This window comes from Schistocerca nitens, chromosome 1, assembly GCF_023898315.1.
Source record: "Schistocerca nitens isolate TAMUIC-IGC-003100 chromosome 1, iqSchNite1.1, whole genome shotgun sequence".
In the NCBI taxonomy this organism is placed as follows: domain Eukaryota; kingdom Metazoa; phylum Arthropoda; class Insecta; order Orthoptera; family Acrididae; genus Schistocerca; species Schistocerca nitens.
The window spans coordinates 1,211,099,424-1,211,112,786 of NC_064614.1; the positions used below are offsets into that span (position 1 = coordinate 1,211,099,424).

At 52.0% G+C, this 13,363-nt stretch overlaps 1 protein-coding gene across 1 annotated transcript; it reads right to left on the reverse strand.

The window, feature by feature from the left end:
- Positions 1–7,111: 7,111 nt before the first annotated feature.
- On the reverse strand, positions 7,112–7,984 carry LOC126233586 (drebrin-like protein). Its single transcript, XM_049942872.1, has one exon. The coding sequence runs from the start codon at positions 7,862–7,864 to the stop codon at positions 7,112–7,114; it is 753 nt and encodes a 250-aa protein (XP_049798829.1). The 5' UTR covers positions 7,865–7,984.
- Between the last annotated feature and the right edge of the window lie 5,379 nt (positions 7,985–13,363).

Below are 13,363 nucleotides of genomic sequence, written 5' to 3' on the forward strand. Positions count from 1 at the left end.
AGGTCGAGCTCTTTGCGTCCCCAGATGACCTCGATCTCGCCGTCTCAGAAACGATGGCAGTTGCGGCGTCAGTCACTCAGTCGGTGGCAGCATGTGACTCTGTGAAGTAATTTGCTTTTTCTGTACCTTCATGCCCTTCCAGGACACGCTTTGTACGATTCTCCAGTGGAATTGTGGCGGTTATTTTAGCCATCTCCCTGAGCTACGACAGCTTCTAAGCCTAACACCTGCTTTCTGCATTGCCCTCCAGGAAACCTGGTTCCCGGCAATGCGGACCCCTGTCCTTCGTGGATACAGGGGTTATTACTGCAACCGTAGCACCTACAATTGTGTGTCAGGTGGTGCCTGCGTGTATGTCCTTACCTCTGTATATAGTGCTCCTGTGCCCCTTCAAACATCATTGGAAGCTGTGGCTGTCCGCGTAAGGACTACCCAGGACATAACCGTCTGCAGTGTCTATCTCCCTCCAGGTGGTACAGTCTCCCTGACCGACTTGGCTGCACTTGTCGCCCAACTCCCCACGCCTTTTCTTCTCCTGGGGGATTTTAACGCCCACAATCCCCTGTGGGGTGGATCGAAGATTACTGGCCGAGGCAGAGATGTCGAGAATCTCATCTCCCAACTCGACCTCTGCCTCTTAAACACTGGCGCCGCCACACATTTCAGTGTGGCGCATGGCACGTTCTCGGCCATAGATCTGTCATTGTGCAGCCCAGGGCTTGTACCATCGGTCCACTGGCGAGTCCATGACGACTTGTGTGGTAGTGACCATTTTCCCATCTTCCTTTCACTACCCCAACGTCGCTCCCATGAACGCTTGCCTCGATAGGCATTTAGCAAGGCAAACTGGGAAACGTTCTCCTCTGCTGCCGCTGTTGACTCTCTCCCCCACGGTACCATCGATGTGGCGGTTGAGACACTGACTGCAGCTATTGCTTCCGCTGCGGAACGTACCATTCCTCGTTCATTAGGGTGCCCCCGGCGAAAGTCAGTGCCTTGGTGGTCTCCAGAGGTCGCTGACGCCATTAAAGAACGTCGACGGGCTCTTCAGCAACATAAGCGGCACCCGTCTTTGGAGAACCTCATTTTATTCAAACGTCTCCGTGCTCGGGTACGGAGGCTTATCAAACGGCGGAAACAGGAGTGCTGGGAGAGGTACGTTTCCACCATTGGTTCCCGTACTTCACCCTCTCAGGTGTGGATGAAGATTCGGCGCCTCTTTGGATTGCAGCACTCTACAGGTGTCGCAGGGCTTATCATCAACGGGGCGGTATCCACCGATGCCGATGCAATCGCCGAGCATTTCGCTCAGCACTATGTTCGGGCCTCTGCGTCGGGGAATTACCCGCCCGCGTTTCGCGCGCTCAAACGCCGAGAGGAAGGCAAACGGCTTTCCTTTGCTTCTCGCCACCCTGAGGCGTATAACGCCCCATTTAGTTTGTGGGAACTCCAGAGCGCCTTCCCCCTCAGGGGACTCAGCATTTATTTGCTGGGTACGGGCTTGGCGAACCCGGGGTCCCCGAGCTGTGGACTGGAGTGCGCCGCCAGTCCTCTGACACCGTAAGCTCTGGGCATGCTTCAGCGACCACCGTGTGGCGCAACGGTGGAACGTTGTGTGTCGCAGGGACCGGGGATCTTGGCTTGATTGCCTGGATCGCGAGGATGGTGCATACCTCTATAAAAAACCCTTCAATCTTAAGGTGTGCTGCGCGCCGATAAGATGCATGGCTGTTGAGGTGGAACAGTCGCTAGCGGGCGACCTCTGAGGAACCTGCCGCACCTCAGTTGTATAAGGCTTACCCAGGCATGCGGGGCTCTGTCTGGGCTGACGTTTCGTTCCCTAGCTGCTCGTGGGACGCACATGGCAACCACGTATTTTCCTTCACCAACTTCGCAATCAGTCAAGCGCATGAGGGAGGCTAGTCCTCCCGATATGCAGATGGACAAGAGTAACAGGGCTCTTGGAGTCGTTAATGACAATGTTTTCATCGTGATTAAGAGGAAGGAGGGCTCATTTGAAAAAGTGTCTCCTTTCTACATACATAAAGGTTTAGAAGGACTCGCAGGTACACTGAAATCTATCAAACGCCTGAGGAATGGTACCCTGTTAGTTGAGACTACTAGGGCAAAGCAAGTGGAGCTGCTTCGAAAGTCCACCAAGTTAGGCGAGTATGATATTACTGTCGAGTTGCACAATTCCCTCAACTCCAGTAAAGGCGTTGTCACCTGCCGTGATTTAATGGATATCGATGTCGACGAGCTGAAGCAAGAATGGGCAACACAGGGGATTGTAGACGTGGAACAAAGGACGCGTAGGAATAATGGAGTTCTTGAGAAATCTGCCACCTTCATTGTGACTTTCAATTCGCCTGTCTTACCTGAACACGTTCTGGCTGGTTTCCTCCGACTTAGGGTTCGGCCTTATATACCTAACCCTATGCGCTGTTTCAAATGTCAGCGATTTGGCCATACGACGATGAGTTGTGGGGGTGAACCGACCTGCGGTATATGTGGCAAGGCAGCCCATGAAGCTGGGACCAACTGCACATCTCCAGCGCTGTGTATCAACTGCTCTGGGAGCCATCCCGTCTGGAGCAGAGACTGCCCCGTCTTTGCGGAAGAACGCAAAATTCAGGAGATCAAGGTGACAAAGAGGCTACCTTATGTGGAAGCCAAAAAAGAGTATCGGGCTACAAAACCCCCTGTCTTTGCCACATCCTATGCCTCCTTGGTGCAGAACCGTGCGTCGAAAGTGGACGCTTCGACGCAGACCATGTCCAGCGTCGCAGTATCTTCCACCAATACCTGTACCTGCGTTTGTACCTGCCAGAGCACTCCCACTAACGATATAGCTCTTCAGGCTGCTCCTCCTGCACCAACTGCTATTGCTGAGAAAACTCCAGTGAAGCCTTCGAAGGCCCTCCAGAAACAGAGTGCCTCTCCACTTCCCCCATCCCCGACTTCCACAAGGAAAACGGGACCAGGGAAAGGGGCACGGCGTTTGACGTCAAACCTGCCGCAGGCGCCATCGGATGTCGTCATGGCATCCCTGACTGATGAGGAGGAAATCGTCATGGATTTTGATACCTCTTCCCCAGAACCTGGCAGCCCCTCTGCTGCCACTCGCTCTACAAGTGCCTCACCAGCGCGGCGCAAAGACAGGGGGAAATCTAAACCGAAACGCTGATATGGCTCCCATACTTCAGTGGAATCTGAATGGAGTCAGACCTCACTTTGCAGAATTGCGGCTGTTAGTACAGGCAAACCCCTTTTGCATCTCTTTGCAAGAGACGCATTTTAAAGAGACCGATACGCCTGTACTTCCAGGATATCGCGTGTACAGGAAAGACGACCTGACTGGTAATAGGGCTCAGGGTGGGGTGGCCGTGTTCATTAAGGACACGTTCCACTCCTCACCTGTGACCTTAACCACAACGCTACAAGCGGTTGCAGCTCGGATCCTGGCCCAGGTTGATGTCACAGTGTGCTCCCTGTATCTACCACCTGCTGAGCACATTGACAGTGAAGCCCTCGCACGGCTCATTGCTCAGCTACCCCGACCCTTTCTCATTTTAGGAGACTTTAATGCTCATCATGCATTATGGGGTTCCAACAAAACCTGCCCCAGAGGCCAGATGATTGAGCAGTTGCTCAGGACTTCCGACGTCATACTGCTGAACACAGGTCAGGCCACGCATTTTAGCACCGCTTCAGGTTCGTCTTCTGCCATAGACCTCTCTATTTGTTCGCCTGTGCTTGCGGACATTGTTCAGTGGGTCGTAGACGACGACCTTCATGGCAGCGACCATTTTCCTATCTGGCTTCATCTGCCAGTTGAAATGGGTCGTGTCGCACAGCCGCCGAAATGGTTGTTCCGGAAAGGAAACTGGACGCTCTACCGGCAGTTGGCTGTTTTTGAACGGTGTGAAGGCGTCCAGGATTGGGTGGATCACATTACGGCGGTGATGCACCATGCCGCTGATGTATCCATACCAAAGTCACAGGGATCACCTTTGAGGCAGCCTGTCCCTTGGTGGAATGACGACTGTCGTACCGCCATCAGAGATAGACGGGCGGCTTTGAGAAGATTCCGTCGGTGCCCCACTGCAGCGCATCTGACAACTTTCCGGATAGCACGGGCGCGGGCGAGACAAATCGTTAGGGAGAGTAAACGGAGGTCTTGGCGTGAGTTCCTGAACTCCATCAATAGGTCCACGTCTTCAAGCAAAGTATGGGAAGCCATTAGGAGGATCTCAAGGCGATACTCTCGACCGCCAATAGCAGCTATACGTGAGCGGGGGTGTCTCCTAACATCTCCGAGAGACATCGCCCGGGCGTTGGCAGAATCTTTCCAAACTATTACGGCCGATTCTAGCCAGGACCCGGAATTTCTGCGCTATCGGGGTACACAGGAGAGGGCTGGTTTTGATTTCCGTTCAAAGAACGCTGAGGAATACAACCAGCCTTTCTCTTTGTGGGAGTTGGACTCTGCTCTGTCCGTATCTCGGGATACCGCACCTGGTCCAGACCTGATATCGTATAGCATGCTGCAGCAGTTGGATCTGCGGTCGAAGGAAGTCCTCCTCCAACTTTTTAATGAAATTTGGAAGACAGGCGACTTTCCTAGTTCGTGGAAAGAATCGATTTTAATTCCCCTTTTAAAACCAGGGAAGGATCGGACCGAACCCAGTAGCTATCGTAGCATTAGTCTCACGAGCTGCGTAGGAAAGACATTTGAGCGTATGGTCAATCGGCGCCTGGTGTGGGTTCTCGAATCCAGATCCTTACTTACCCGCTGCCAGTGTGGGTTCAGGAGGTATCATTCCACCCTCGATAACCTGATCCTACTCGAAACAGCGATACAAGATGCTTTCCTACGTAAGCAACACCTTATCGGGGTTTTCTTCGACCTGGAGAAGGCATACGATACTACCTGGAGGCACACCATTTTGCGGCAGCTTTATGAGTGGGGTTTCCGTGGGCGTCTACCCACACTCATCCGATCCTTTCTGTCGGACAGATATTTTCAGTATAGGGTTGGGAATGTCCTGTCTGACCGTTTTAAGCAGGAGAACGGTGTCCCTCAAGGAAGTGTCCTCAGTGTGACAGCTTTCGCAATTGCCATCAATAGTATTGCGTCCACAGTACGACGGCCCGTGCAGTGCTCCTTGTTTGTGGACGATTTCTCCATTTTCTGTGCGTCTTCCTCCCTCACAGCTGCTACACGCCAATTACAGCTGACACTCGTGCGATTGGAGGAATGGTCTAAGACCACGGGCTTTAAATTCTCTTTCGGGAAGACCGTTTGTGTAGATTTTAACCGTTCCCGTTCTCTTTTTAATCTCCCAGTTTTAAAACTAGGAGACACTGTTCTCCCCTTTATGGGAAAAGTTAAATATCTCGGGCTTATTTTTGATGAGAAGCTCACATGGTTGCCACACTTAAAGGATCTAAAGGTCCGCTGTTTCAAGGCATTAAACGTCCTTAAATGCGTCAGTCATAGATCCTGGGGCGCTGACAGGGCACGTCTGCTCCAACTTTATAAGGCCTTTGTGCGACCTCGACTGGAATACGGATGTCAAGCTTATGGCTCTGCCAGACCTTCCTACCTCAAAATGTTGGACGTGATTCACCATGAGGGTATTAGGCTTTCAACGGGGGCTTATCGCACGAGTCCGGTTGCTAGTCTGTGTGTCGAGGCGGGAGAGCCTCCGCTGTCCATTCGGCGTCTTCTCCTCGTGGTACGGCACGCGTACAGGGCCAAGTCCACTCCTCTTTCATTGGCGTCCAACACCTTTTCCCAGCCGGCACTGGAACGTCTCTTCCGCCACCGTCCGAAGGCAACAAAGCCGTTTGGCATCCGTGCGAAGGAGAGTCTCGAGTTAGTACATCTGGAGGGCATTAAGGTACTCCACCAGGGATGGAGTAGGGGATCTCCCTGGCGACTACAAAGGCCAAGATTACTTCTTGATCTGGCTGCTTACAGGAAGTATTGTACCCCAGACCACCTTTTTAAAATTAAACTTACTGAGATTTTAGAACCCCATTCCGATTTTATTACTGTTTACACGGATGGGTCTAAACAGGGTGATTTTATGGGCTGCTCTGCTGTGTTTCCCGATACTGTCCATCGGATAGGGCTCCCAGAGCAGTTCTCAGTTTACTATGCAGAACTGTTTGCCATTCTGCAAGCATTAGAGCATATGCGCCGACATCGTGGCACGAAATTCATCATCTGCTCCGATTCCCAAAGTGCTCTACACGCTCTTGAACAGATGTACCCAGCAGATCGGATGGTGCAAGAGGTGCAGGACGCACTCCTGCTCTTGCAACAGCAGGGTAAGGACGTAATTTTCTGCTGGGTTCCAGGGCACATAGGGATTCCTGGCAATGAACTTGCAGATGCGGCTGCCAAGGAGGCTTGCTCCATCCCACCTCCTGCTCGCTGTTCCGTCCCCCTGCAGGCCATTACGTCTTTCGTGACTCGGACGGTCATGCGTTGGTGGGAGGCTCAGTGGCTGGACGTGAGGGATAATAAGTTGCGAGCGGTGAAGGATTCTGTCCGACCGTGGCTCACCTCCTTCCGCCATCGACGCGCTGAGGAAGTAGCCCTTACCCGGCTTAGAATAGGACATTGTCCTTTGACACATGGTTTTCTATTACGTCGTGAGGAGCCACCAACGTGTCGGACATGTGGGAAGCAGCTGTCGATACGACATATTTTAACTGAGTGTGTTTTATATGCGGGTTTGAGGGACGATTTCAGTTTCCCACCAGACCTACCCTCTCTTTTAAATAATAATGAGGCGAGTGTTGCTAGAGTTTTACGTTTTTGTGTGATGTCTGGCCTTCTTCCCAAACTATTGGGATTGAAGTCTTAATGTGCTGTCCGGTGGTTTGGTCACCCATTATTTGTAAGTGGTCACTCAGCCACCGTTAATTCCTTTTTTCCCTGTTTGTACTAATATTTTAATTTTAGTTTTATCTCCCTGTTTTGATGTGCTGTGTCCCATCTTGCAATTTGAACGCTACCAATTCTCTCACGATTCGGCTCTGAATTGAACTTTTGGGTACGGGCGCTGATAACCTCGCTGTTGTGCGCCCTAAAACACTAATAATCATCATCATCATCATCACGAGCATGCTGTTCTGCACTGCGCTCTGCCTCACGCTGCTGGCTAATGGTACGAGTGCGTTCCTCAATACGTGCTTCACGTTTTGCAGCTTCTGCCAACTCCCTCTTATGCCTCTCTTCTTCCAGCTTCCGCCGCTCTTCCTCACGACGTTTGCGTTCCTCAGCTTGACGTTGCTGTTCTTCCCTCTGTTCACGTTCCCAAAACTGGTCGCGCTCATGAACATCAATTTCTTGGCGTGGGATAACACGTTTGTATGTGGTTCCAAAAGGTCCAGCATCATTTGTGTTGTCGGCTCTTTCCTTAAAGCTATATGCTGAGCCTGCGGATTTGGCTCCTTTTTCAATTATGAGTTGGGGGACCACTTCTTCCTCATTTCGTGCATTCATGGTAACGTGAGCACCCTTGAAAAAGGCAGCCACATCACGAACATGGTTGGCACATGTCCCCTTGCGTCCCAATGGTGCACCTTCACCTTGCCAGTTTATAAGGACACATTTTGGCAAGCTAGTCTTGGGATCTTGAACACGACAGAAAGCATACATAATCTTGCCACTGTTTAGATCCTCTGTCATTTCTTCTATGCCCCCAGCTCCTTTGCTTACCACCTTCAAATCATTAGTTTGTCCCTCATAGCCGAACAATGCCCAATTTGTGTCTGATTTTTCGTCCAAAACATCCCTCCACGCCTCCAACAACGAATTTCTATGTTTTGTTAAATTTAATGCCATTTTTCACGAAATCATTCGATAATGTCAAATCAAATATACAATAAAAACGTAACAGGGAAGGTTTCCTTTTTCAAAAACACCTCCGATATTACAGCTTCATCATTTCCCAACTCCGCAGTACTTGTCGTTGTTTACTGTCAATATTTTGACAGCAACTCCATTAGGCCACAGAGGCTGACTTGCGTTAAGCTGGCGGTGTGCTCGCTCAAATCAACACTTGCCAAGTGTACCCTTCCTGATGCGCTACTCTACGTTTGCAGAGAGTCAGGACGTCGCATGAGCCTGTCCTGTGTGCCTGTACATAGACGTATCCAAGTCCGGGCACCTACTTTCTGTTGGCAATTCTTGTACCTGCCGTCTTAGGCTATTCCTCTTCTGAACTCCAAGTCCTGCACAAAAGACAGTTAAGTGACTATTCATATGGGTCATACTGTTTGCCAACAAGTAATTTTAAAATAGCGTTTGCTTTCACAGCGCCATCACGCTTTGAAACACTTCCGCAGCTAACAGGTCGATTGATAATGGCCGTCGTTTCGTTTCAGGTTGTCAGTAAGTGCATATTTTCATATCGTCGTCATACCTGTGATACCTGTAAGCACTCAGAAACGCCAACTTTCTCAACTATTACACCTCCCCCTGCGGGTCCGGGGTAAGAATAGGCCCGAGGTATTCCTGCCTGTCGTAAGAGGCGACTAAAAGGAGTCCCTCCCCCTCAAGGGGGTAGTTAGCGCCTGCGTCCGGAGACGGACGGTTCCACGACCTCTATTTGCGGTCATTTTGCTTTTTCACTTCTCGTTTCTTCCTTTCTTTGGTTGGTTCCTTTCTTTGCTCTTCTCCACCTCACTGTCTTCCTTACTCTTTCCCCTGCATAATCTCCTTGCCTTCTCATTGCCTTCTTCTCCTTGCCTTCTCATTGCCTTCTTCTCCTTGCCTTCTCATTGCCTTCTTCTCCTTGCCTTCTCATTGCCTTCTTCTCCTTGCCTTCTCATTGCCTTCTCATTGCCTTCTTCTCCTTGCCTTCTCTGGTCTCCGCCTCGGCGTTTGAGACACTGTCCTCTCTCTCTCTCTCTCTCTCTCTCTCTCTCTCTCTCTCTCTCTCTCTCTCCTTTTTCCTCTTCTTCCTTCCTCCCTGTGCGCGCCTGAAGGCCGACCCACGCGTTCGCACGCGTAGCCGGTGACGGGGTAACGCGTAATTCCCCGCCCTGGGTAGACATGTAAGGCACGCGCGTACCCCCTGGTAAAGGCCAGGCCCGGGGAGGGGTGATTGCCTGAGCTGATACCTTCTGACCATGCCGATTGGTCCCTCCGTCTGTTTCTCGGGAGGTGTGACCTGAGGTGTAAACATTCACCTAAGGCGGGAGTGCCCTCTGAGAGGGTCCCCACAAGGAAGGAGCGCGCCATCGGAGACGCTGGCAATCATGGGGGATTTCTCCGCAATGGATTTCACTCCATCTCTCTCGACTTCTGCCCAAAAACGGAAACGTGACCAGCTACCAGTGACAAAAGTACTACCGCCTGCCCCACAGTTCCTCGTCGTTTCTCGATCTGAGGACGGAAAGGATTTTTCCTCTGTCAACCCTTTCGTTATCCAGAAGGGCGTCGATGCCATAGCCGGATCTGTCAAATCCTGTACCAGGTTGCGTAACGGTACCTTATTACTCGAAACTGAGAGCGCCTTTCAGGCACAAAAACTGCTTCGGGCCACACTCCTGTACACATTCCCTGTCCGGGTGGAGGCTCACCGAACTTTGAATTCGTCTCGTGGTGTGGTCTACACTAGATCCCTCGACGGTTTGACTGACGAGGAGATTCAATCTTTCCTCGCTGAGCAGGGCGTGACGGCTGTCCATAGGGTCATGAAAAAGGTCAACAATGACCTTGTACCGACCCGGACACTTTTTTTGACCTTCGATAGTGTTCAGCTGCCATCGCGCATCAAAGCGGGCTACGAGGTTATTTCTGTTCGCCCCTATGTCCCGACACCTACGCGCTGCTACCAGTGTCAGCGTTTCAATCACACTCGCCAATCGTGTTCCAATGCGGCTAAATGTGTCACTTGTGGCAGGGATGCCCATGAGGGTGACTGTCCACCTCCGTCTCCTCGTTGTGTGAACTGTCAGGGTGACCATGCTGCATCCTCCCGCGACTGTCCTGTCTATAAGGAAGAACGCTGTATCCAGGAAATTCGGGTCAAAGAGAAAGTGTCCACCTCGGCTGCTCGCAAGCTATTGGCTAGTAGGAAGCCCACGCTGCTCCCAGCGGGGAAATACAGTACTGTCCTCGCCTCTCCTCGGACTACCAGGGAGGTGGCAACCCAGACCTGCGATCTGACCTTCAGCACCACGGTCGTCCGTTCGGCCAGTGCTAAGATCGCGCGGTCGACGTCTCCTCTTCGTCCCATCACCCCACAGACACCAGCCCCTTCATCAGCTTCTGCTAAGACGAAGACCCAGAAGTCAGATGCACGGGCCTTCAAGAAGGAACCGTCCCGTGCAGACTTCCTACGTACCTCGACCTCCCAGCCTTCGTCCGGTACTTCCACCAAACGACCATCCAAGAAGGCTAATAGGAAGCACAGTTCTCCTTCTCCGCCACGGCGCATTTCTTCTCCTGCGCCACCCAGCGGTTGCCGCCCCAGGCCGTCATCCCTTTCGCCTGGCCGCACCGCTGGTAGCCGAACATCTGGCCGTTCACCGGCGGAGGAAGCTCCCCCTCCCGGCCATCTTCCCAAGATGGCCGATGAACCTATAGACCCAATGGACGATGACTGTCCGCCTACTGATAGCGGCGGCAGTGCTCGCTCGAAGCCAGGCCCTCAGCGGCCTTCGAGGTGACCCCTTCTTTCATCTTCCTTTTTCTTACGATGGCACTTATTCACTGGAATATTCGCAGCATTCGCTCCAACCGAGAGGACTTGAAGTTGCTGCTTCGCTTGCACCGTCCGCTCGTCGTAGCCCTCCAGGAAACGAAGCTACGCCCATGCGATCAAATTGCCTTGGCACACTACACCTCTGTGCGTTTTGACCTACCCCCTGTGGTAGGTATCCCAGCTCATGGAGGGGTTATGTTGCTGGTCCGGGATGATATTTACTGCGATCCCATCACGTTGCACACCGGCCTGCAGGCAGTTGCCATCCGCATTACTCTCCCCACTTTTACATTTTCCATTTGTACCGTTTGCACTCCATCGTCGTCTGCCGTTACCGGGGCAGACATGATGCAACTTATTGCTCAGCTACCTGCACCATTTTTGTTAACTGGAGACTTCAATGCCCACCATCCCCTTTGGGGCTCTCCAGCATCCTGCCCGAGGGGCTCCCTGTTAGCAGACCTTTTCAACCAGCTCAATCTCGTCTGCCTCAATACTGGCGCCCCTACTTTTCTTTCGGATACATCTCACACCTATTCCCATTTAGATCTCTCTTTATGTACTCCCCAACTTCCACGCCGGTTCGAGTGGTATGCTCTTTCTGATACATATTCGAGCGACCACTTCCCATGTGTTATCCATCTCCTGCAGCATACCCCCTCTCCGTGCTCATCTAGTTGGAACATCTCCAAAGCAGACTGGGGGCTCTTCTCTTCAAGGGCGACCTTTCAGGATCAAACATTCCCAAGCTGCGATAGTCAGGTCGCACACCTCACGGAAGTCATTCTCTCTGCTGCTGAATATTCCATCCCTCACCCTACTTCTTCTCCACGTCGCGTACCGGTCCCCTGGTGGACCGCAGCATGTAGAGACGCTCTACGTGCTCGTCGACGTGCTTTACGCGCCTTTAACCGCCACCCTACAGTGGCGAATTGTGTCAATTATAAACGATTACGTGCACAGTGTCGTCGTATTATTAAAGAAAGCAAGAAAGCCAGCTGGGCTGCTTTCACAAGCACCTTCAACAGTTTTACTCCTTCTTCTGTTGTCTGGGGTAGCCTGCGCCGGCTATCTGGCACTAAGGTCCACTCACCAGTTTCTGGCTTGACGGTCGCGAATGACGTCCTTGTGGCCGCTGAGGCTGTCTCCAATGCCTTCGGCCGCTTTTTCGCAGAGGTTTCGAGCTCCGCTCATTACCACCCTGCCTTCCTCCCCCGCAAACAGGCAGAGGAGGCTAGGCCACCTAACTTCCGCTCCTCGAATCGTGAAAGTTATAATGCCCCATTCACCATGCGGGAACTCGAAAACGCACTTGGCCGATCACGGTCTTCCGCTCCAGGGCCTGATTCTATTCATATTCAGATGCTGAAGAACCTTTCTCCTGCGGGTAAAGGTTTTCTTCTTCGTACTTACAATCGCATCTGGATTGAGGGACATGCTCCCGCATGCTGGCGCGAGTCTATTGTTGTCCCGATTCCTAAGCCGGGGAAGGACAAGCACTTGCCCTCCAGTTATCGACCCATCTCGCTTACCAGCTGTGTCTGTAAAGTGATGGAGCGAATGGTTAACTCTCGATTGGTTTGGCTGCTCGAGTCTCGACGCCTACTTACCAATGTACAATGTGGATTTCGTAGGCGCCGCTCTGCTGTTGACCATCTGGTTACCTTGTCGACCTTCATTATGAATAACTTCTTGCGGAAGCGCCCGACCGCGGCTGTGTTCTTTGATTTGGAGAAGGCTTACGACACCTGTTGGAGGGCGGGCATTCTCCGCACCATGCATACATGGGGTCTTCGCGGTCGCCTCCCTCTTTTTATTCGTTCCTTTTTAATGGATCGACAGTTCAGGGTACGTGTGGGTTCTGTCCTGTCAGACACCTTTCGCCAGGAGAATGGGGTACCACAGGGCTCAGTTTTGAGCGTCGCTCTCTTCGCCATAGCGATCAATCCAATAATGGATTGCCTCCCAGCTGATGTATCAGGCTCCCTTTTCGTGGACGATTTTACCATCTATTGCAGCGCGCAGCGTACGTGTTTCCTGGAGCGCTGTCTTCAGCGTTCTATTGACCGTCTTTACTCGTGGAGTGTCGCCAATGGCTTCCGTTTTTCTGCCGAGAAGACGGTCTGTATTAACTTCTGGCGCTACAAACAATTTCTCCCACCGTCTTTACGACTTGGTCCCGTTGCTCTCCCATTCGTGGAGACAACAAAATTTTTAGGTCTTACATTTGACAGGAAACTTAGTTGGTCTCCACATGTGTCTTATTTGGCTGCCCGTTGTACCCGTTCTCTCAATGTCCTCCGTGTTCTCAGTGGTATGTCGTGGGGAGCGGATCGAACCGTCCTCCTTCGCCTATATCGGTCGATCGTCCGCTCCAAGCTGGATTATGGGAGCTTCGTATACTCCTCTGCACGGCCATCCATCTTACGCCGCCTCAACTCCATACAACATCGGGGTTTACGACTTGCGATCGGAGCGTTTTATACTAGTCCCGTCGAGAGTCTTCATGCTGACGCTGGTGAGTTGCCACTCACCTACCGGCGCGATATACTGCTTTGTCGGTATGCCTGTCGGCTACTGGCAATGCCTGCCTGACCACCCATCTTATCGTTCCTTTTTTGATGACTCTC

Bases quoted from the DNA above. Each gene is read 5' to 3' on its own strand.
- LOC126233586 (XM_049942872.1), bottom strand. From the start codon at position 7,864: ATGGCATTAAATTTAACAAAACATAGAAATTCGTTGTTGGAGGCGTGG.